The sequence below is a fragment of the Mastomys coucha genome, unplaced genomic scaffold (genome assembly GCF_008632895.1).
Source record: "Mastomys coucha isolate ucsf_1 unplaced genomic scaffold, UCSF_Mcou_1 pScaffold21, whole genome shotgun sequence".
NCBI lineage: Eukaryota > Metazoa > Chordata > Mammalia > Rodentia > Muridae > Mastomys > Mastomys coucha.
The window spans coordinates 165,036,150-165,060,621 of record NW_022196904.1 but is presented as its reverse complement, the minus strand read 5'-3'; the positions used below and the strand labels follow the sequence as shown (position 1 = coordinate 165,060,621).

General features: G+C 38.3%; 1 protein-coding gene across 1 annotated transcript in view; it reads right to left on the bottom strand.

Annotated features, from left to right (window-relative positions):
- The window catches only part of LOC116101150 (lipase member K), a 29,226-nt gene extending 6,392 nt beyond the window's left edge, over window positions 1-22,834 (bottom strand). The window contains exons 1-8 of the mRNA XM_031384818.1: window positions 22,719-22,834; window positions 17,054-17,166; window positions 15,174-15,291; window positions 13,797-13,995; window positions 12,699-12,808; window positions 8,990-9,126; window positions 2,127-2,273; window positions 37-108 (exon numbers count right to left, since the gene is read on the bottom strand). Coding sequence (XP_031240678.1) covers window positions 37-108; window positions 2,127-2,273; window positions 8,990-9,126; window positions 12,699-12,808; window positions 13,797-13,995; window positions 15,174-15,291; window positions 17,054-17,155 — 885 coding nt within the window. The 5' untranslated portion in view covers window positions 17,156-17,166; window positions 22,719-22,834. The remainder of the gene's footprint in view (window positions 1-36; window positions 109-2,126; window positions 2,274-8,989; window positions 9,127-12,698; window positions 12,809-13,796; window positions 13,996-15,173; window positions 15,292-17,053; window positions 17,167-22,718) is intronic.
- Window positions 22,835-24,472: the final 1,638 nt, after the last annotated feature.

Genomic DNA, 24,472 nt, shown 5'->3' with positions numbered 1-24,472 from the left:
GAGAGAGAGAGAGAGAGAGAGAGAGAGAGAATGTACCTGGGCCCAGTGCAGCATGTTTTGAACAGATGTTCCTGCAACACTCTGTGCCATATAAACATCCAAGCGACTCTGTAAAGAGATTATTTCTCATCTTGAGGCTACTCATGAGACATGCAAAGATAACAATTATTATCCTTAGGAAAAACATCTTCTCTATCTCTGTGGAAATATTAACCAAAGCAGCCCATCATTAAGAACACTCTCCTCCATAGGTTGTTTCTGTCCTGGACAGTGGTTCCCTTCAGCCCACAGAGGGTATCTAACTGGTTGAATGCAGAAGGCGATATAACTTTCTTTTTGGACTCATCTCACACAGACAAAGTGTTAAAAACTTCAATGGGCCTCTTCTTTACTCTGTATACATAAAAGGACATTGAAATAAACTTTGAGGGGTTGGAGAGATGGCTCAGTGGCTAAGAGTACTGACTGTTTTTGCAGAGAATGTAGGTTCAATTCCCAGCACCCAAATGCCAGCTCACAACTGCACGTAATGACAATCCCAGGGGGATTTGATGCCCTCTTTTGGCCTCTGCAAGCATAACATGCACAGGGTACCAAACATACACATAAAGTGAAAGTAAGTAAGTATGAAACAAATAAATTGAAACTAAAGCTTTGCTCACAAAACATTTTGGCAACAGATCTACATGTTGTAAATCATCACTAGATTTTAATAATGTGTTAAATATTCTGTAAAGCCTTTGAATGTTTGTAAGATGAAAGACCTCTAATACAGTTAGATTTATTCTGAAAAAGACACTTTCTTTCACACTCGGGGTTCATTTTTAAATATAAGAATTACATCAAAAACATTTTAACAGTTTTCAAAAAGATACCTACTTATGATTAATCAAAAACTGCTGAAAAAAAGCCAAAATCATAAATTGAGTTCAGAACATTGGGATTATTAGTGATATTATTATTTTGAAGTTCCACAAAAGCTGCAGGGCTGGTTATGTGTCGCTCTGTTCTTTCTGACATTATAATATCCCATAATCTAGTCCTTAGCTGACAGTTAAAAAAGGGATTTGGCCAAAGAGGGCCTCTATAGTCAAGGGTATTGCTTTATTAATTTTTTTATCAGACACTTGGGTCAACTTGATTAGCTCAGCCTATGTGGCATGTTTTCATCTACACGACATTCTTACATCCCCGTGATTAGCAAGCACAGTTTCACTGGAGAACTGACATGAGAATATGGAAGGCAGCAGTTATGCTTTGCGTAAAACAAGCCTTTTATAAAAAGCCTTGAGCCTGGCCATCAGACCTGTAATCCCAAATACTCAGGAGGCTGAGACAGAAGAATAGTAAATTCCAGGCTCATTTGGGTTACATAGTGAGTTCAAGGCCAGCCTGGCCAACTTAGAGAGAACCTTCTGTCTACATAATAGAGAGAGAGCAGGCTCTTGGCAAAAGTCTCTGAGATGGATGGAGACCATCATCTGCTGCGCGCTATCTTTGGTTTCAAACCGTCCATGTCTAGCTGGGAGGTGAGGAGTAACTAATGAACTTTCCCTTCTTTGCCGGTCAAGTTAGCTACTTATATTTTAAAAGGAAGGGAAGACCAGTTGTGTTAGAAGAAACGAAGAGTAAACACCGAACTCGGCACCCTTAACACTAAGTTTGTAGCTGTTACTGAAAAGATAAATCTATCTCTTTCAGCTAGTGCAGGGGTGATTCACAAGAAAAGAATTTCCAAATTGCTCGTGGATGGGGGATATTTATTTATTTTTTTTAAATAAATACTATTTGCAGCGTCTAGAATCACTCCCTGAGATTCCACTTTAGTAGGTCTAAAATAATCACAATTCTAATGAAAATAATGAGATTTTTTTTTTTTTTTTTTTTTTACTGGTGTAATTTTAGCCACAGGAAGAATTTGAAGCTATGTGAGCAAGCCATTTTCTCCAGTTGTTTTTATATATGATAGTCAACTCTCAACCCTGACTCAAGTCATGAAGACATTAATTACATTTCAAAAGACAAAACAGAAGCCATCTAATGTGGCTTAGATAAAATCCAAAGTGAACTCTCAACCCCTTTGCAATAAAATCTTTGTTTTTCAGGAAGTGATTACTTATACCTACCATGTTTAAGTTTTGGGGATCAAATCCACTTAGGGAAAAGAGGAAGTTGCTGCATATCTGACGGAATAACTTCCGGTTGCACACTTTGGTAGCAATGAATTGATCAAGCCACGTGTGAGTAGAGAACATTTTGTCACCAAACAATACCTAAAAGATGGGCGTAGAACATCAATAACTGTCATAGATAATGGATGCCAGGAGCAGAGAACGTTTGTCCATCCAGGCAAGGACCGCACAGGCAGTAACAGTACTGGTCCTGTGTGAAACCACAAGGCTTGTGAAATTTTCCCTTTGTAATACTCCTAACTCCTCTGAAACTTTTCATAAGACTTATTCCTTGGGATGGTTTGGGGCATGTCCCCTTAGAGAATAGCCCGCTCAGAGATTGGTAAAACATTTCTACATTGTTCTACATTCCCCTTCTTGTAACTTGAGAAAAATCTAGTTCCTGCTTATCTAAATTTTGTAACTGAAAATGGGAAAATTGGCACCTCCTCAGCAGAATCACTGTGAAGGTGAAGACTATCTAATGAAGTTCTTAGAACTTAGCACCTCCTCAGCAGAATCATTGTGAAGGTGATAGTTTGTATTTGAAGACTATCTAATGAAGTTCTTAGAACTTAGCAAATAGTTTCAGAACAATAACTATTGTCCTAAATGGCAACTGAAACAGGCAACCTGGTTTTCCTTTCATGATTCTTTAATGCTTTCCCACAAACAAAAGCTTTACCCTAAGCACTGCGTTGCTCCTGATGAAATCTCATGTAAGGATATTGAACAGACATTTTGACGCTAAAACAATCTATCACATTGCTACACAAGAAAACATTGAATCCCTGTGTATATGCCATGTATATTAGTCAAATCTTGATTTTGTTTTATCAAAGTGAATTTCATATTATTAGGGTAACAAGTTATAGGGGAGGTGAAAGATCAATTTTATTTCTTAAAAGTTTTAGATACAACCATTTACAATAAAAACTGTCAAAGATTTCTTCTGAAATCCTTTATTAACGGACTATTACAACAACAACTGGACAAGAATAATGCATGTTTACCTTTATTGCAATAATGCACTATAAGTTTTTATCCTTTGGTAAACTAGAGCCAGTAAATTTCTATGTGACATAACTTACTTCAGTTCTGAGTTTGAAAACTGTTTTGTATCATAGGAATTCCTGGTTAGTAAAAACATTTACTTGTTTATGAAACTTCGATAGAACACACACACACACACACACACACACACGAGACAACATGATCTTATTAATAAGGTTTTTCTATCAAAACCTGAAAACAGAGAAAAGGCAAAAGAGAAGGAGGAGGAGAGGAGAGAGAAAGTATGACAAGATGGGGAGAGGAGGAGGGAGAAGAAAAGAGCAATGCAGCAGAAGAATGAGATTCAATTAAGTGCAGGCTTCTCAATTCTGCAGGTCAGAAGGCAATAATAGGCCATTGCAAAAGTCATCTAATTCATTCTGTCCTGTTCTTCATTTTGTCCTAATTACTACACAATCCTAGAAAGTGCTCTACTCACCAAACTATAATTCAGTGTAACTGTCCCTATCATAATTTTGTAATCATGACAACATAGATTCACACTGCAAATTTATGTTTTAAAAGAATACTGATACCTACTCAGTGTTTAATGCCTATTCAGTGTTCTATGTGTGAAAACCTGAATTCCCACAGGAATAAATAATTCAACTACAAAGCATATCTAATCTGATTAACTTCATGCTTTTATATTCTGTTTATCAATATTATTTCTGTCCATACATTGGAAAGTGCACATGACATGAAAAAACCAGTATGGTTATGTAGTCAGCTACAAAAATACAGGAAGAAATTTATCTCACAGGCTCTTGCTCTTTGTTCAGTTTTCCCAAATGCAAGGAGAAACAGCATGGGAGTCTCATCTTTACTCCACTCCTATGGCCATTATTATGCATTACCCAAGGACAAAGAATTACCCCTTCATCCAGACATAAAGAAGTTCAGGGCTCCTTTAAAGAGGGACACATTACTGTGCACAAGCAATGAGCTTGGTCCTGGAGAGAGCATGTTTGTCACATGGTAATAGGCACACAGTTTCTTGTAAGAATCTTTGCACCATTGTGAGAATTGAGCCGTTTTTGTTTTGTTAAAAATAAACAAACAAACAAACAAAACCAACACCACTTCATATTGTGGCTCTGGGCAAAACAGATATGATGCTTCTATATGTCATTTCAATGACTATACCACCTTGACAAATGCTACACACTGTATTAATGTGAACATATGACTCGCCTAACAAAACATTGGTTGCGTTACTTCTCCAATGGTTTACTCAGTTGGGCAAGTTTGTAGGTCTGGGTTTTTCTGACCATCATTGAAGAAGTCATGAAGCTACATTTGATAAAGTATGCCTATGACCCCTGCACCTGAGAGGCAGAGGCAGGAGGATTGCTACAAATCAGATACCTGGTTTGTATAGCAACTTTCAAGCTAGATAGGCCCAAACAAAACACTCCTACCTTCCAAACAGCAGAGAAAGGATTGCATATAATCAAAACTATCAGTTTCTTTTAGTTTCCCAATAATAATAATATTGAGGTTTAGCTCTAGCACTCATTCACAAGATGATTTGAGAAAGTTTGCTTTGCTTATCTGAGTCCCAAGCTTTTATTTGTAAGAACAAAAGTAGCAAAAATTAAATAAAGCAGAGAAAGTTAAAAGAGAAAAGGTTCAATGCAAACTGCAGATTAAAAAGAAAATAGATTGGGAGGCAGAGGCAAGCAGATTTCTGAGTTTGAGGCCAGCCTAGTCTACAGAGTGAGTTCCAGGACAGCCAGGACTACACAGAGAAACCCTGTCTCGAAAAACAACAACAACAACAAAATAGACAAAAATACAAAGAAATAAATGCCTAGAGGCAGGGTAGAGAGTGGACAGGATCAGCAGTAAACCAATGCCAAGTGATCTGCACAGAACTCTAAAGTAAGCTTGATTAAGATTAACAATCTTATGCAATGTGTGCTGCTCATGTTATTGATCAGGAACATTGCTTACCCATATTATCTCAATGAACATCGCAGTGTGGCAAATTCTATATAAATTTTAAAAGCACAGTTTAAAAGGATTGAATATCTTACTGACAACCACAAATTCACAAGACAGATACACAACGAGAGCCAAGTTCTATATGACTCTAGTCCTTGGATCTGTCTTCAAGTGGATTGAACTAAATTTAATAATAACAATGGAGGAATTCTAAGCACATGTGGGGACAATGAGAAGTCAGTATACGGAACATTTTCCAAAACAGATCATATGGTAGGTACAACTAAAACCTCTATGAGTCTCTAAAAATTAAAAATCATGGGCTGGACAGATGGCTCAGTGCTTATGAGCACATACTGCTCTTTCCACGTTTGTTTCCCAGCACCAACATCTACAAATAACTAGGTGCCCAACACTTATACCCTAGAAGAAATGAGTGAGTTCATTGATGCATATGCCTAACCAACAGAGGCTAATAAATAGACACATGAATGGATTAAAATAACTAATAATAATGAGCTGATAAAGAACAGTCTTTCATCAAAGAAAAGCTCCTGGCCAGTGGTATCATTGTTGAATTCTTCCAAGCATCCATAGAAGAGTTAATACCAAATTTTCTGAAAGCATTCAAGTTAAAAAAGAAGGATGTCTTCCAGATTCATTCTATGAAGCCGATATTATCATGATACCCAGACAAGGAGACAACCAAACAAAATTACAAATAAATATCCTGATGAAAGGATGGAAATATATAAAACCTAACAAATCAATTTTAATACATGGAAAAGATAATTTATTCCAATCAACTAGCATTCATCAAAATTAGCAAGAGTCAAAATATGCAAATGAAAAAGCATACTATGACAGACCAGCAGTATGAAAGACAGCAGCAGCAACAACAACAATAGAAAAAGAAAACATCAAGCAAACCTATTATTGGTCTGGTGAGTTGTCTCAGCAGGTAAAGGTACTTGTCCAAGCCTAGTGATGTGAATTTGATCCCTGGGACACAGGTTGGAAGAGGAGAACCAACTCCACAACGTTGTTCACAAACCAACCCACATACACTTCATGTCATATATGTCCTTCTAATAATAAATTACAAAAGCATGTTACAACCTCAATAGATCCAGTAATTTTTGGATACACCTGAACATTCTTTCATGACAAAAACTTTGAACAAATTAACATGAGAGGGATGTATGTCCAGCATAATCAAATTCATACATAATAATCCCACAGCTAGCATCATCACAAATGAGGAAGCCTGCAAGCTCTCTAGGATCAGAAACAAGATGATTGCCCACTGTCATCACAGTATATAACCAGGAGTGAAAGTCCTCAATGGAGCAATAAAGCATGGAAAGGAACAAAGAGCATCATTTATCTACTTACCATCCATCTTTATTTATTGAGAGAGGTATTCCATACAAAAATACACCTGAACTCAAATTCATTCTGTAGCCAAGGTTGGCCTTAAACTTACCATCCCCCTGCCTTACACTCCTGACTTCTGAGGGTATGGATATGTACTATCAGACCTGATCATTTATCTACAATTTTGAAAGAGGAAATTCAACTTGTCATCATTTGCATATGGTATGATCGATCACACAGATAGAAAATATCACAGATTACCACAAAAGTAAGTCAGATGCAGATATTTACACTCAGTCAATGGACAGAATCAGGTGATCCCTGTGGTTAGATTAGGGAAAAACTGAAAGAAGCTGAGGACAAGAGCGATCCTAGAGGAACACCAGCAGTCTCAACTAACCTGGAACCCTGGGATCTCTCAGACACTATGCCACCAACCAAGTAGCATACATTAGCTGATATGAGGCCCCCAACACATATACAGCAGAGGACTGCCAGGTCTGGACTCAGTCAGAGAAGATGTACCTAACCCTTGAGAGACCTGGAACCTCAGGGAATAGGGAGGTCTAGTGGGCTGGGGCTGGTGGGGGATATTCTCTTGGAGATGGGGGTGGGTGTGGGTGAGGAGGTGTAGAATGTGGAATAGTAAGAGGGTGGACAGGGAGGGGGATAAAATCTGGACTGTAAAAAAGATTAAAATAATAAAAAAGAAAGAAAAACAATTAGTACTAAAAATGAATTTGACATAAAATCCATATGTGAACATCAGTAGCTTTTCTACATTCCAATAGAAAATTATTCTAAAAAGGAAATAAAGAAAGCTTTCTCATTTAGGATGACTATAAAAAAGAAAAAAGAAAATATCTTAGAATATACTAACTAGCAGAAAAAAATTGTACAATGAGACATGTAAAGTGGATAAAAAACAATCAAAGAGGACATAAAAACTAGACATGCCATTTGCATGTATTAAAAGACCCTATTAAAAAATAACTGAAATGTAATTCCTATCAAAATAACCACCTTATCTTCATAGAATAAGAAAAACATTCTAAAATTCATATGGAAGCTTAAACAGAACAATATTGAGAGAAAAAAAGTTGGAGACATACATCACCTGATCTGGTGATGTAATACAAAGCTACATTAATAGTGGTGTTATGGCATTGACATACAAACACACAGGCCAATGGAAGAGAATCTGAAGAGACTAGAAATAATGCCATATAAGGCAGCCATGTGGCCTAGGAACACTCACTGGGAAAGAGTAGTCTCTTCAATATGTCATGCTGAAAAGACTGGATGTGCACATGCAGGAAACTGAAGCTAGTCCTCTTCCTGTGGAGAAAAATAAACTGAAAACAGATAAAATATGCATACAAAACCTGAAACTCTCAAAAGAAAGTGTAGGAAACATCTTTTGGGAAGTTGGAATTATCAAGGGATTTAAAAATAAGATTCCCCACACCGTGGTGGTTTGAATATGCTTGGCTCAGGGAGTGGCATTATTTGGAGGTGTGGTCTTGTTAGAGTAGGGGCAGCCTTGTTGGAGAAAGTGTGTTACCATGGGCGTGGTCTTTAAGACCCTTGTCCTAGCTGCCTGGAAGCCAGTCTTTGTCTGTCTGCTTTTGGATGAAGATGTAGAACTCTTAGCCCCTCAAGCCCCACATTGGTCTGGATGCTGCCATGCTCCTGCCTTGATGATAATGAACTGAACCTCTGAACCTGTAGCCAGAGTTGCCTTGGTCATGGTGTCTGTTCACAGCAGTAAAACCCTGACTAACACAGAAACAAAATCAAAAGTAGTCAAATGGAATTTTATAAAATTGGGAGGCTTCTGAACAGCAAAGGAAACGACAAATGCTCAGATGAAAAGGGAGAGAATATTTGTAAATTACACATTTGACGTGGGTGACATTCAAAATATGGCAGGAATTCAGCTTAGTGACATAAAAATGTGGTTAAATGGGGGCTAGAAATAAAATAGATGTTTCTCAAAAGAGGATGCATAAACAATCTTCAAGTGTGTGTAAAAGAGATGCTCAGCCATCAGCAGAAAAGCAGATCTCAAAACCACAGGGAGTTACTTCACTCCACTTAAAAAACCCTGTATCAAATTTACTGCAGATGACAGGAAGATGTGGGAAAAGGGAGCTGAAGTTGGAACCAGAATAGGATTCCTCAGAAATGTGAAGTCAGGTCTCACTTTAGCTGTGATTGGAAGGTGATGCTGGAGAGATGTTCTGTAGGCAGAGATAAAGACCCTAGAACAGGAGGCATCAGGACAAGTTCCCTGAGCTCACTGATGAGACAGATCATCACAAGCCTCCATGGAACCTTGATCACCATTGACATCACTATTTTAAGGATGCCACGGCGTCTCTTGGTATCTATGGGAACAGAGAGATTTACAGTTCTCCGCTTTAGAGAAATTCACATACCTTGACAGCTTTCCTGGAAAGGGTGGTTAATTTTTTCATTGGGCTCCGAGTGTATTTCACTGTGACCACTGGAGCTAGTGCGAAGAACAGCCTAACCTTTTTAGCCAGCTCTGGATTCGTAGAGAATGCTATGAACGCTGCAGGGAAAGAAGACATTAGCTCACACAGACTTCCAATTATCTCGTCATTGCAAATCCTTATAAAGCTAGCTATATTTAAAACAAAGCAAAACAAACTTTGAGGACTTTCAATGAGGAGGAATTTTTAAATTTCTCAAGGGTACAATTGGCTCTTTCTTGTATTCTTGCGGGTGGAGATTCAGTGATATTCTGTGAAGCATATATATTAAACGCAAGGGACCATACTGCCTTTAACCTTGGTGTAATAGGAAACCAAGCTATCATCTTGACTCAGTAGCTGTGAACATTATCTCCTCTAATGAATCAGAGTTTCTTAAATATGTAAGGATAGCAATCTACAGAGAATGACTGTTCTATGTGTATATGGGATTATGTATGCATGTACATATATACATATATTGTTTCATATACACTAAAATATTATGCAGAAAATATAGAAATGAATCTCAAAGAGCTAGTTGGTATTTTTGCCCTTTGGGAAAAATTTCCTGAATATGATAATCAAAGAACTATGGATATTGCAGTGTCAGAAATTTGCATTTTTCAACAGGAAGAAAGCAGTGAAAGGCCCGAGATGCTTTGCGGCTCTGTCATCATGCTCTCTAGCTTGACTCATGGCCTCACTAGCAAGGAGAGATGGCTCAGTGGCTAAGAGCACTGGTTGCTCTTCCAGAGGTCCTGAGTTCAATTCCCAGCAACCACATCGTGGCTTGCAACCATCTGTAATAGAATCTGATGCCCTCTTCTGGTGTGTCTGAAGAGAGCAACAGTGTACTCACATAGATAATAAACCTTTAAAATTATTTAAAAAGGTTTTTAAATAAACCTTTAAAAAAAGAAGGAGAAGGAGAAGAAGAAGAAGAAGAAGAAGAAGAAGAAGAAGAAGAAGAAGAAGAAGAAGAAGAAGAAGAAGAAGAAGAAGAAGAAGAAGAAGAAGAAGCAGAAGGAGCAGAAGCAGAAGGAGCAGGAGCAGGAGCAGGAGCAGAAGCAGGAGAAGGAGAAGGAGAAGGAGAAGGAGAAGGAGAAGAGAAGGAGAAGACGATGACGACGACGACGACAATGACCAGCCTTAGTCTGTGGTGGTTTGATAGGATGCATGGGATTATTTCAATCTTCTTGTATCTGTTGAGGCCTGTTTTGTGATCAATTATGTGGTCAGTTTTGGAGAAGGTACCATGAGGTGCTGAGAAGAAGGTATATTCTTTTGTTTTAGGATAAAATATTCTATAGCTATCTGTTAAATCCATTTGGTTCATAACTTCTGTTAGTTTCACTGTGTCTCTCTTTAGTTTGTGTTTCAATGATCTGTCCATTGCTGAGAGTGGTGTTGAAGTCTCCCACTATTATTGAGTGAGGTGCAATGTGTGCTTTGAGCTTTACTAAAGTTTCTTCTATAAATGTGGGTGCCCTTGCATTTGGAGCATAGATGTTCAGAATTGAGAGTTCTTGGTAAATTTGTATGAAGACTTGGTAGATGAGTATGAAGTGTCCTTCCTTATCTTTTTTGATAACTTTTGGTTGAAAGTTGATTTTATTCGATATTAGAATGGCTACTCTATCTTGTTTCTTGGGATCATTTGCTTGGAAAATTGTTTCCCAGCCTTTTACATTTAATTAAAATGAAGGCACAACATACCAAAACTTATGGGACACAATGAGCTATGAGTTTCCCAGTGCTAAGGGGAAACTCATAGCTCTACATGCCTCCAAAAAGAAACTGGAGAGAGCATACACTAGCAGCTTGGCAGCATACCTGAAAGTTCTAGAACAAAAAGAAGCAAATACATCCAAGAGGAGTAGGAGGCAGGAAATAATAAAACCCAGGGCTGAAATCAGCCAAGTAGAAACAAAAAGAACTATACAAAGAATCAACCAAACCAGTAGCTGGTTCTTTGAGAAAATCAACAAGATAGATTAACCCTTAATCAGACTAACCAAAGGGCACAGAGACAGTATCCAAATTAATAAAATCAGAAATGAAAAGTTAGACATAAAAACAGGAACCAAGGAAATCCAAAAAAATCAACAAATCCTACAACAAAAGCCTATACTCAACAAAACTGGATAATCTGGATGAAACAGACAAATTTCTAGATAGATACCAGGTGCCAAAGTTAAATCAGGATCAGGTAAACCCTCTAAACAGTACCATAATGCCCAAAGAAATAGCAACAGTCATTAAAAATCTTCCAACCCCCCCCCCCCAAAAAAAAAACCTCACCCAGGACCAGATGGGTTTAGGGCAGAATTCTATCAGACCTTTAGAGTAAGCCTAATACCAATATTCTTCAAACTATTCCACAAAATAGAAACAGAAGGAACACTACCCAATTCGTTCTTTGAAGCCACAATTACGTTCATACCTAAATGGCACAAAGGCCCAACAAAGAGAACTCCAGACCAATTTCCCTTATGAATATCGATGCAAAAAATACTTAATAAAATTCTTGCCAACCAAATCCAAGAATACATCAAAACAATACAGAGACGGATGCTCGCAGCCAACCACTGGACTGAGCATAGGGTCCCCAATGGAGAGTTAAATAAAGGACTGAAGGAGCTGAAGGGATTTGCCGCCCCATAGGAAGAACAACAATATCAACCAACCAGACCCCCAAAGAGTACACATGGAGGAGCCCATGGCTCCAGCCACATATGTAGCAGAGGATGTCCTTGTCGAGCATCAATGGGAGGAGAGGTCCTTGGTCCTGTGAAGACTTGATGCCTCAGTGTAGGGGAATGCCAGGGTGGGGAGAGGGGTGGAAGAGGGGGTTTCTGAGGAGGGGGGGATTGGGAAAGAGGATAACATTTGAAATGTAAATGAAGAAAATATTAATTAAAAAAGAAAAGCCTCACTGGTTGTAGCATATAATCAGTTTCATAATTCCATGGGGAGAGGGATGGAAGAGGGGGTTTCTGGGGAGGGGGGACTGGGAAAGAGGATAACATTTGAAATGTAAATAAAGAAAATATTAATTAAAAAAGAAAAAGAAAAGGAAAGCCTCACTGATTGGTTTTGCTTCAGTGTCCTCTTTTTTTTTTTTAAAGATTTATTTATCAGTATATATTATTCTACATGCATGTATGCCTGTATACCAGAAGAGGGCACCAGATTTCACTATAGATGATTATGAGTCAGCATGTGCTTTCTGGGAATTGAACTCAGGACCTCTGGAAGAGCAGCCAGTGCTCTTAATCTCTGAGCCATCTAGTCTCCAGCCCTGATGCCCTTCTCTTGACTGTGAGAAATTCAAGGGGAAATGTTTATCTTTGTTTCCCCAGAAAATTTCCTGGGGTCTTAATGTTTGCTGAGAGCAAAAACTAAGTTCTATCAACCTGTAAATGCAGTGTTGGGGACAAATTTCACATTGTCATTCTTTCTTTATTTACTCTTTAGAACCTACTTAGAGGAAGTAGTTTTTCAAAGTCATGAAACTAAAGACTATACAGAAAAACAACAAACCAACCAACCAACCAACCAACCAATTAATTAACCAATCACCTGACCCTTTCCACAAACACAGAAGAAAATATTTGACATTGTCCGATTTCATCCAGTCCAAACACACCTATGGTGGTGCCTTGGGAGTGGCCCACATAGAAGAGTTGCTTCTGTCCACTTTTCTCTAAGATCAGATTGATTGTAGCTGGAAGATCATATTTAGCCATCTCATCCAAGCTGCCAGAAAAAAAAAAGGAATAATGAAATTAGAAACGAGGATCTGTGGTTGTTATACCCTCAGTGTTTGCAAACAGTCCTTGCAGACATTGATACTCAGGTTGGGCTCTACGTAAGGGAGAGTGACAACATCGTGCATCTGAACAGCTTCCCAAGTTGCCATCTTCCCTGTCAGGAAACTGGAAGAAAAAGGATCTGATGGAAAGCCTACTGATAACTTTTCTATGAGGCTCGGTCGTGTTCCATTTATCCCAGAGATTTGGGAAATATTACTTGAGTTCCAGAAAGAACACAGAAACGAGGCAGTGAAGCCAGTGGCCTTACTGATATGAGTGCCACGGTTCTCGGTTCAGAGGAAGAGCATGCCTCGCCCCTGTGACTAAGCATGTCAGGCTTCAGGAACAACTCTCTGCTACTCAGACACATTTTGATCAGGACAGACAGATCCAACCTCCGACCCCACCCCACCTCACCCCAATCAGTCACACAAGGAAGGAAGCGAGACTTTAAAAACAAGCAGTAACTAGAGTTTCTTCGGAGCCTGGAAGTGGGAGGAAATTCTAGTTTGCTTCTTGCAGATTCTATCGGTTGCATTTGGACAGAGATGGGAAACCAGGAAGAATTTATGCTTGTAAGTGAGTCACCAACAGGCTTCTCTTTTTTTTTTTTTTAATTTTTTATTTTAGATATTTTCTTTATTTACATGCGAATTTCTCCATTCCCAGTTTCCCCTCCAAAAAACAAAAAAACAAACAAAAACAAACCCCTGTTGCCTCCCCCTTCCCCATGCCTGCCGCCCCGCACTCTCCCACTTTCTGGCCCTGGCATTCCCCTACACTGGGGCACAGAACCTTCACAGGGCCGAGGTCCTCTCCTCCTATTGATGATCGATTTTGCAATCCTCTATCATACACATGCTGCCTGAACGATCAGACCCCTCCATGTGCGGTCCTTGGTTGGTGGTTGAGACCCTGGGAGCTTCTCTTACCTGAAGGCCCAATATTGCGGTGAGTTGGGTGACAGTCTCAGGTGTTTTCTAGACCAGGTGTTTCCTCGGCTGTTTCCCAACCACACATCATAACCATTATCGGCCAGAAGGAAAGCCAAGCTGTTGTTGGGCAAGTTGCAAATCCAGTTATTGGCGGATGCAATCAAGCCATGCTGCAGATACACAACTGCCTTCGGAACTGGAAAACACAGGCAACAAGGGTTTCCTCCCTGATCTCCCCAGCCTTCTTGCAAACTCTGCTTTCTGACATATTCCCACAGAAGCAAAGTTAAGAGATGCGATTTTGCGCCAGGTAAGCCTAGTCTTTTAGGGATCCAGTCTTTTAGAGACTCTTTACCTGGGGCACATAATTATGCCCTACTTTCTTCCTTTATAAGGTGAAGATTATTATATAGTGTATGATGTCACATAGGGGTTTATTAAAGCCAGATTTTTCTGGTTCAAAATCTCTCTTGTTATGTATTGTATATATGTATGTCCTGTTATTTATATAGTGATAAATAATACCAAATGCTCTCTCATAGTTTAAGAATTCAATTAAAAGTAAAATGTGTAAAAGTCCTTACAGAAAAATAAAGGTTAGCTCTACTAATATTTTCACTCATATTATTTTACTTCTTAAGGAGCAGCTTATTGGAGGCAGCAGAGACGTTTCAGATCGAGAGCACTGGTTGCCTTCGCAGAGGGCCCAGGGTTGGATTCCCAGCACACACAAAGGCAGATTACAAACATGTAACCCTGGGACCAGGGGATCTGATACCATCTTCTGGCCTGTAGAAGCAGCAGATGCACACACATGGTGTATGGACATATACACAGGTAAAAATATTCATATATAAAAAGTAAATCTAATTACTTAATATAAATTATATATAATACAAATAATACATTTAATATAAATAAATTAATATAAATAAATGTAATTTATTTGAACTTGAATATCATTAAAGATAAGAAAAATGTTCAGGACTGACAGATTTGGAAGGCAAAGTGAAAGATTTTGAGGACTGGCCCCATTTAGGATGCCAGTGAGAGGAGCAGTTCAAGAGTGACTCTCGGGTTTCTGAACGACGGAGGTACTATTGCAATGAGGGCTTAGGTTCTTTTATTTTGGTATTTTGTTTTTGTTCGGGGGACAAAGACAAGGAGAAAAGGAAAGTCAAAATAGGCAGTATATATAAAACTGGAAAAAGTTTTTTTTTATAAGAATTGTGTAAATTAAATAAAGGTGGGGACACATTTTCTTCTCTGATAAAAGGACCATGACCTATCTGGAGTGAAGGCATCCTGCTGTTGCCAGGACGGCTAGACATTTCCATTTCAGGCGTTTTTATCTGAAAGCTAAGTGAATCATACCTGTTTTGCTTGAGCACCCTTTCCCATGAGGAATCCGGTAAGTTCCAAGGATATAACCATCCTCTGTAATAACGTCATGCTTTTCATAAGGATAGCCCCAGTAAGAAATAATTTCACTCTGAAAAATACATAGCTGTAATTCAGTTTGCTTTTTATGTGTACACTACAATATAGTCCTTTCACCAACGTATGCATTAGGCAACATCATATAGCAGGAAAATTATAACAACTTGGGAAACATATCAGGAAGGGACTGAATGCAAAGTAACATGGTTGGAAGGACTCCACATTTAGCATCTTCAGGATGATGTCTAAATAAAGCCTGTGGGCTTAGTGGTTCTTTCTTTTTTTTTTTTTCCGAGACAGGGTTTCTCTGTGTAGCCTTGGCTGTCCTGGAACTCACTCTGTAGACCAGGCTGGCCTTGAACTCAGAGATCCTCCTGCCTCTGCCTCCCAAGTGCTGGGATTAAGGGCGTGCGCCACCACCGCCCGGCTTTTTTTTTGGTTTTTCGAGACAGAGTTTCTCTATGTAGCCCTGGCTGTCCTGGTACTCACTCTGTAGACCAGGCTGGCCTCAAACTCAGAAATCCTCCTGCCTCTGCCTCCCAAGTGCTGGGATTAAAGGCCTGCACCACCACCGCCCAGCAAGGGCTTAGTGTTACCAACCACAGTAGTCCATTCTTAAGGTGTTTTGGCATCAAGAAACAAAAATACTTGGTAATGAGGGAAACCACAGGAGATTGGAAAGTATATTGTGGCTAATAATAAGTGAACTCCTACAAATTTGGCTCCAAATGGATATAAAAGGAGGCAGTTATTAGAATCCAGGAAGGGAAAAGACCACAGCAAGGGAGACAGGTGACTAAGTCAACTTCACAAGAATAGAGCAAGGACAATTGCAATACAAAAGCAAGCAAACAAAAACCCCTGTATCTCACTCTTCTTTCACATATATGTATATATATGAAATATATATTTGCATGAATGTATATGTATGTGCATATACATACATATATATAAAGCATCTGACTGAGCTTTAGATATAGTCCTTATAGGCCAGCATAAAAGAATACAAGGTAAATTAGAAGGCCATCAGAAACTTCCCTATCCACAGACTTGCATGGAAGCAGAAACAAATGTTACAGGATATAAGCTTGCTCTACTTCACCAATTCTGTGAAGAAGTCTTTGTGATAGAACTGTAAATATTTTAGAATTGAGAATACTGAAGATCAGCAAAATTAGTAATTTATCCAAGATGATACACTAGGAAGAGGTAAATTATTTATTAATGAGACAGTGAGGTTAGCTGCCCAGTCTATACCATGATCACAAGGTTCCACAGTTGCTCATGTGGCAGAGTGCATACTTGAGTTATGCTGTTACTCAGAATAGTGTTAAGAGCCTAGACTCTGAAGACAGCCGGTATGGCATGGTGCACCTGCTGTTATATTTATTAATACACTATCACAAATGCACAGAGTGGACATGTATCATCTGCCTTCCCTACAGAGCAAAATGTCCACTGATGATATGAAATTATTTGGACATAAACTAAACCTGGCTTATTAAACCCTCAAAAGACACTGCTGAAGCTCACAATATCATGAAGGTGGATTACACAAAGCTCCAGAAAGAATTCAAGGATATGTGGCAGGGAATGATCCAAAGAAATCTGGAAACTCCTCTTCAGAAAGCCATGGCTAGATATGATCTCAGAGCACCGGGATTGTTGCTCCAATGTGGGCTCAAGCTTTCAATTCTAAGATTAGTTAGTTTTAGGAATGACCAAAAGAGGATGCTTAGAGAAATTCTCGATACACAAATTATACCTAAATGTGTCCAATTTCTTATCTTATTTTTTCTCAATGAATGACTTACAATATTCATATTGGCTTCGGGATTTGTGATGCTCCCTGGCTTAGAGCCATCTATGGGTCCAGGAAGAAGCACACAACATGTTGTTGCTAAAAGCCACCACATTTGGAGTCTGCCTGGGAAAGGAAATATTAATTCATTGTCATCAAGGAGAAATCTTACAAAAGGAAAATTGGTGTGATTATTTTTATAGCACTTCTGAGGAAGCGAATAGAAACACAAACTTCTGGGCTGTATTTTTACAAGCAATACACTGAGTTACTAAGGATTCATTCCATGAAAATCCTTAAATGGTGACCTTGGATAAGAAAAGGACAAAGTAAGAAACAAGGGTGGGAAAGAAGGAAAAGGTATAAGAAAAACAAATTCAGTCTTCAGTAGGTAATTAGATAAAAGAAATGATGGATAATTGAAGAAAACTGTATTGACTAATTGGTTTCTCACAGAACATTGGCTATTTCTAAGAATTGTATAAATTGCTTTTGGTTTATCCCATGAGACATGCATCTCTACCACTGAGCTATAACTCTGGCCCTATTAGATTTTACTATTTTTTCCGTTTTTCCGAATGTAGTAGTAAGCCTTAACAAAAATCTTTAAAAAAATAAGGTTGTGAATACATTTTACACTTTTAAAAACATTTTAATCTTTCACTCAGTAATTTTATTTACAAAAGATAGAACTAAAAAAAGATAAGGCATATGTGTACCATACATTAAATATTCTTTATGATGTATAATTTTACAAAATACAAGATAAGCAAAATCAATTATTAATGAAGAATCAAATTACTTAGCCATAAAATACGTTTAAAAGCCAATTTCAAAGTTGATTGAAGACCTTAATGTAAGTTCTGAAACTGCTAGAAGCAAACACTTAAAGATATAGGAATTGGCGAGAACTCTCTGGAAAAAAAAAGCTTCAATTCCCAGGAAATATGGAGACATGAGATTACATGAAACTAAAAGCTTCTTAGAAATAGAGGAGAAGGGCAGTCCACAGAATGAGAGGAAATATCTGTCTGCTATATACCCAACAAGGAACCAGCATTCATCAAAAACTAAACACCAAGCTCTCAAAAATATTACAATAAATGAAACAAGTGAGTTCTTCAGACTATTCCCTAAAAGAAACCAATAAATATACAGAAAAACGCTCCATATCCTTAGCTATCAGGGAAGTAAAAATCAAAATAACATATGGATTCCCTGCTAGCTGAGCCAAAATAGCTATCATTGAGGAAACAAATGAAGGTAAAAGGTCGTAAGGATGCAGGGGAAAGGGGAACTCAGTGGGACTGTCCACTAATGCAGCCACTGTGAGATTCATTCAGAGATTCCTTAAAACAAACTAAAATTAGGACCACCACTTGGGGCCAGTGAGACAGCTTAGCACCAAATTGATAACCTAAGTGCATTCCTGTGGTTCTTACAGGACTGCAGGTGAAGGTTGCCTACAGAACACAGGCTATTTATAAGCAGCTACGCCACCAAACATGTCTCTCTCCAGCTCTGATCAAACTATTTTCTCAGTGGCAAAAGAAACTAATGATGAATTTTACATAAGTTTTGGGTTAAAGGTCTGGGTCATTTTTTCAATGGCCATAGCAACCTACAAATTTTAGATCAGAGATTTCAACTTCGGAGAGTAATAATGACCATTAGACATGGCTCTTGTGCTCTCAGCCCATCCTTGTGCTCACATCAGTTACTTGTCTAATATAGGATGTGTTGGTTTTCTCTATTATTACCTATGTTACTTTTACAATCAATTTAACTCCCTTGCCTGTGTCATGAGGATCATAATGAACACCTACATGTAGATTTAACTTAAGATAATGCATCCTGTTGTAATACACAGATGAAAGACAGTATCTAGAGAACATTGAACAATGCTTGGCTCTCAACAAGTGGACACTATTGTTACATGACTCGGTGACTCTTTCAGATGTGTGTATCTTGGCTCTTCAGCTACTTCATTGGCTTCTTAAGGAAGTATCACCTTTCATACCAGTGTAGTTTAGTTTTCTTTTCTGTTGCTGTGACAAACAGCAGGATTAAAAGCAACTTAAGGGAAGAAAATAATTCCATCACATTCCATCACTGATGGGATTCAGAACAGGAACTCAAGCAAGATTAGTTTTTGGTAAATGGTGTCCTCATTAGACACAAAGGACAACTGAATTATTTATATCTATGCATTTCCCTGGAGATTTTAGCTTTCAGAAAGCACATGGACACAATGTATTAAGTTAATTTTCAGCAGATTAAACTACATCATCATTTTCACAACTTCATATAATAGAGGGCATAGACTAAGAATTTAACATAATCTTAGAGGAACTTCATTAAGATACTAGCCTAGAGAAAGAAAAACAGGAATCAAAGATTATAAAAAAAATACTTAAGCTGTGTTAAAAGCAAAGCCCATTAGCCTGCTTTAAACAAGAAGCACAGTTTAAACACAAGGGAAAATGGGTTGAAACTAAAAGGAATTAAATACGCCACACAAAGAGTATCTCTAAGGAAGTGGGTGTCTTTATATTAGACAGAGCAGGCTTCTACAAAGAGTGTTGTTAGAGATATGCTAGAATGTTCGTCTATAAATGGAAGACAATAGTGAGTTCATCAACAGGACAAAGAAAACCTGTACACAGGCATCTAATAATAGAGCTACAGAAGATATGAAGTCTGACAAAACTAAAGGCATCTGCTTCTCAGAGTCTTATCTCTGTCCTACCCTGAACCGAAGCACAGAAACCAAAGTTCTTGCCTACGGCAGGTCATAGAAATTAGAAGACCTCTGTGTAACAAAGCATAAAGGAAAGAATGGCTACTTTGTCCATCTGTCTCCTTTGTTGAGGATTATTCCACAGAAACCCTCCCATATAGGAAGGAATGACTCTGAGAGGCCAAGAGGAATGTCCTGTAGGCTTTGCTGGGGTTTCCCCCAACTCAGTCTTTTTATCATTGCATCATGCCCTGTGTCAAAGCACCTTTCTACACAGATGTCCATTTACCGTAAAATTCAGGTGCAACTTGGAGTAGCAGAGGCACATGACTGCTTGAGTTTGCAGATGAGATGGTAAAGCCTAGCAGGAACACAGAATTTTACTTTGCTTGTCTTATTTTTCCAAACCAAGGTCTTGCCTTTGCCTGTAATGCTTTATCAAGAAATGCAGGCAACTTTCCTTCATCTCTTTCTCCTCAGATAAATATGATCAGGAGAAAATTATTGCATGAATTAGTTTCTGGCTTGTGACCACCTTGGTGACATTTTTGGTATAGAGCCAAGATATTTTGGTGTTCTGATTCATTGGTTACCAGAGACAGTTTTTATTTTCCTTTCCTCTGTTTTCTGATATTTGTCCCAAAGAGGAGAACCATGGGACAAAATTACAGGCATAGGACCTTATATACCTGACGAAATAGAACTGATGTTAAAGCCAGCAGTAAGTTCACAGCTTTTACCACATGGGAGTCCGTTTGCCTATGCCACTATTTTTCCTTATCATGCTACTATCACTTACTCTGAGTTACAAAACTATCTGAGATACTCTAAGAAATGGAAAATCCTCAAAGTTGACCTTGGGAAAAGAAAAGGCTCTAGTATAATACTTCCTACTTTCCAATGGTAACTGCTCTGCAAATCAGTTTCTGCTTCTTTACTTTAACAGAAAAGCAGAAAGAAGGTGCACTTGACTTAGTTAGGCAGATCATAAGCTTTCTGCCTTCTTCCCTCTCCCTGCCCCTCTTTTCTGCATATCCCAGGCTGGCCTCAGACTCGCCACTGAACCCAGCATAAAAGTACTTTTATTGATGCATTGCTATGCAATTAATGACACAGCTTCAGACAGACTTCCAGAAAGTAAACGGCTGTATTTGAGCATAGCTTTGCACCACCAATGTATATGCTGGAAATGGAAAAGATTAAGGAAGAGATTTTATTGAGAAAGATGGCAGGTCTAAAACTTCTATTAAAATTCCATCCTATTAAATAAAGAGATTTTTTTTCCAGTAGAAGATATGAGGTATCAAATTACAATCTATACTGCTTTCATAGAAAATAAAATGCAATGATTTAATTTTAAATTACTAAGACATACAATGTACTATGACATCTATCCTTAGCAGCTGTTTAAAATTATGATAAGAATGTTATGTCATCCTAAAACTAGCCAAGCACTTATAGTTTTGAAACTTTTATTACAGATTAAATAACAAAAGCAAATTTTAAGAGGTCCTTGCAAATATTAATTAAATTTTATTATTTTAAATGTCAAATGCCAATAAAAACATAAGATTTTCAAAAAGACTGGAGTAATCACTCTAAAATGATGATAATTATATTTGGCTATTGAATATAATGATCTTTCTTCTTTCATCAATTTAATCATATGTTCTTAATGACTTTATTAGTTCAAGTTACTTTAAAATAAGATGCAGTTTAAAATAATTGGATGTCAATGTAAAATATAAATTTACTTTAAATCAGTGACCTCTGAAACTATGTGTGTGTGTGTGTGTGTGTGTGCATGCATGCACATGTGTGGGTTCATATGTGTGTGAGGATGTGTGTCTGTGCCTGTGTATGCGTGTGCACTTGAGCATTTGCATGCACAATTGCACGTACATGCACATGCATGTGTGTGTGAGTTTGTGTACTTGAGCTTGTGCGTTTGTGTGTGTGTGCGCATGTGCGTGTGTTTGTGTGTGTGTGTGTGTGTGTGTGTGTGTGTATGTTGTTCTGGCTCCGACCAAGGGTCCCGTGCATTAGGGACAAGCAAACTAGCACCTGAGCTATATCCTCAGCCCAACCCTCCATTTCTTATTATAAACTGAAATCTGTGAGGTCTAGTACTTTGACCCTGTAATATCCACTTCAGTATTTCCTTATAATACTATATGTTTATTTTTAATTTTTTGGCATAAGTATAAATACTTGAGTTCTCCAGAAGATGTTTATCTGCCACTTATTAGAATGTTGGGGGGGGAATTAGTCTATTTTGTAGTCGATTTTTATCCCCAGAAGGTCTGTAATTGCAAGTCTCAGTAGAGTGTAACAGTCTTCAGTGTCAGGTATCATGAGCTCTTTTTACACGCCTAAGTCAGGAAGATTATTGCAAAGAAACTGAAAAGACTGCTGTACCCTTCATAAACGTCAGGAGACCATTCACAATTTTTTAAAAATGAGACAACAGACCCTTACCCATCAGTGGGACCCACATTCCACTGTAGATGATTCCAGTAATATTCATGCTCAAGGCCATTGAAATAGACAATACAGAATTTTTAAAAGAAAACATGCTATATTACTTAAACACCATTTTCTAATTTCTACATGTACAACTCTGAGGAAAACTTCACTAAAATACCTACTAATACCTTTCACTGAGTAGGGAGTTGCTAGGTCTCCTCTCTCCCTCCAAAGTAGTTCTTTCTCTCTCCTCTCTCTTCACATCGGGTTTTTCCTTTCATGAATTAATGATTTCTATTAACACACACGGAAATGGGTTACACTACTATGTTTTCAGAGTCATCTTCCACATCTTGCTTAACCTGACAGACTCAAACACATCATACCTCACCCACACTTAAACTTATGTCCCTCTAAGACCTCCCATGTCTCATTGACAAACCGTCACCCAGTCCCTTCAAACACTTATTACCAGATCTCAGCTCTTCTGAGGGTCAGTCTTCCTTCAGGTCATAAGAGAGCATCAGATTGATTCCACCTCCTTCCAGAGTTTCCTATCAGTGAAACATGCCCTGCTCTGAACAAGTCAGAAGATGTTGCAATCAGAAAATTTCCAAGCAGAGGCAGGTTAATTATGGCTTCAGCTGTGACGGATGCTTTCGGGACAATCTTGCTGGGTGAGTTCTGAGTGATGCATAGGAACTAAGACGCCTGCTCCTGCCAAGCTGGACCTTAAGTGCTGGGCCTCAAGGAAGATGTGGGAAGGCAGTTCTTCAGCAGAATGCACACTCCTCTCTCTGAAAATACTTCTCACTCAAGAAAGGCTACCATGCATTTAGCCCTTTAAGTATCTCCATCACATGCCTGATCCTTCTGTTCTTCTGTTTGTAATACTTCTAATACTATAAGCTTCCCAATTATTTTTTGCTTTTCTTACCTTGGGTATTAGGAGTTTCAAGAAATGCTTACAATATGGTGTCCAACTTTGTATCTCTCCTTGTAGTGCATGATTCAAGATCTCCAGTGAGCTCCAGTTTGCCTCTTCCCTGTCTGGTATGCCACTTCTGTGTCTGTACTAGGTGGAGGATTGGTGTTCTTGAACCCATTGGGAGTTTTAGGGCTGTGTAGATTTCTATTTTCAGCAGAGGCCTTGTATTATGAAAAGTTACAATTATACAGGTTATGTTGGTTGAATATATAGTTGGTTGAATATATTGAATATATATATGTGTATGTGTGTATTTATATCTCTATCTCTATATCTCTATGTATCTATATTTATATCTACATCATCTATCTATCTATCTATCTATCTATCTATCTATCTATCTATCTATCTAATTTTACATTCCTGAAAGCCATTTGCCATTGGTAACAGAGTTCAAGATCAACTATAGAACACTGTCCTTATTCTTTCACTAACTTTGACTAAGAATGTTTGTATTTCCTGGAGTGAATTAGTGATATGTCCTACTAGCATGGTATTTTAAAACTGCAGCTGAAATAACTTGGGAAAGTTTCTATGTCGGTAACCGAGTGGTCTCTTTCCCCACAGTCACCTACAGTGAGCATTTGTAAATATCCAGCATCAAACTCATCCTTTGAGGATATACAGGCATTCTTAGGAAAAGGATCTGTAAGGATACATATTCCATAGTTAATCTTGAACTCTGCTACCAAAGGTTTTCTGCATCACATACCTTGAATATTTATGCAGTGTAGTCCAATGGAGCTATTCTTCCATATAAGGGCTCTTTCCTGTCTGGCTGAGTTTCTCTTAGTTTAATTTTAACTTTTGTTCTTAATCTCAAATTCCATTTAATATCCTAAAATATGAACATCTTCCTGTAATGCATGCAGTATGTACACTTTTTATGTCATTTGACAAATATAACCAGGTAGTCAACACTTCTTATACTACAACATACTTTCAAACAGGCTTTGTTGTTTCTGGAGCTCCTTGGTGAGAATTATTTAAAACATCCCAAGGGTAACAAGGGGCTTTCCTAAAATGTTAAGTTTTTCTAAATACAGCACCATAACCCTGCCTCTGAGACCACGGGGAGTTTCAACATGCTCACAAGGCTTGTAACATAGTCATTTCTCAAGATGCTTCAATCCTGCATAGAACTGGGAACAAAATAATCGCAGGAGAGAGAGGGATGGAGGAACCTGGGAGGGAGAAAGGAGGGGGAGGAAAATAAAGGGGGGCAGGAACAGGTATTG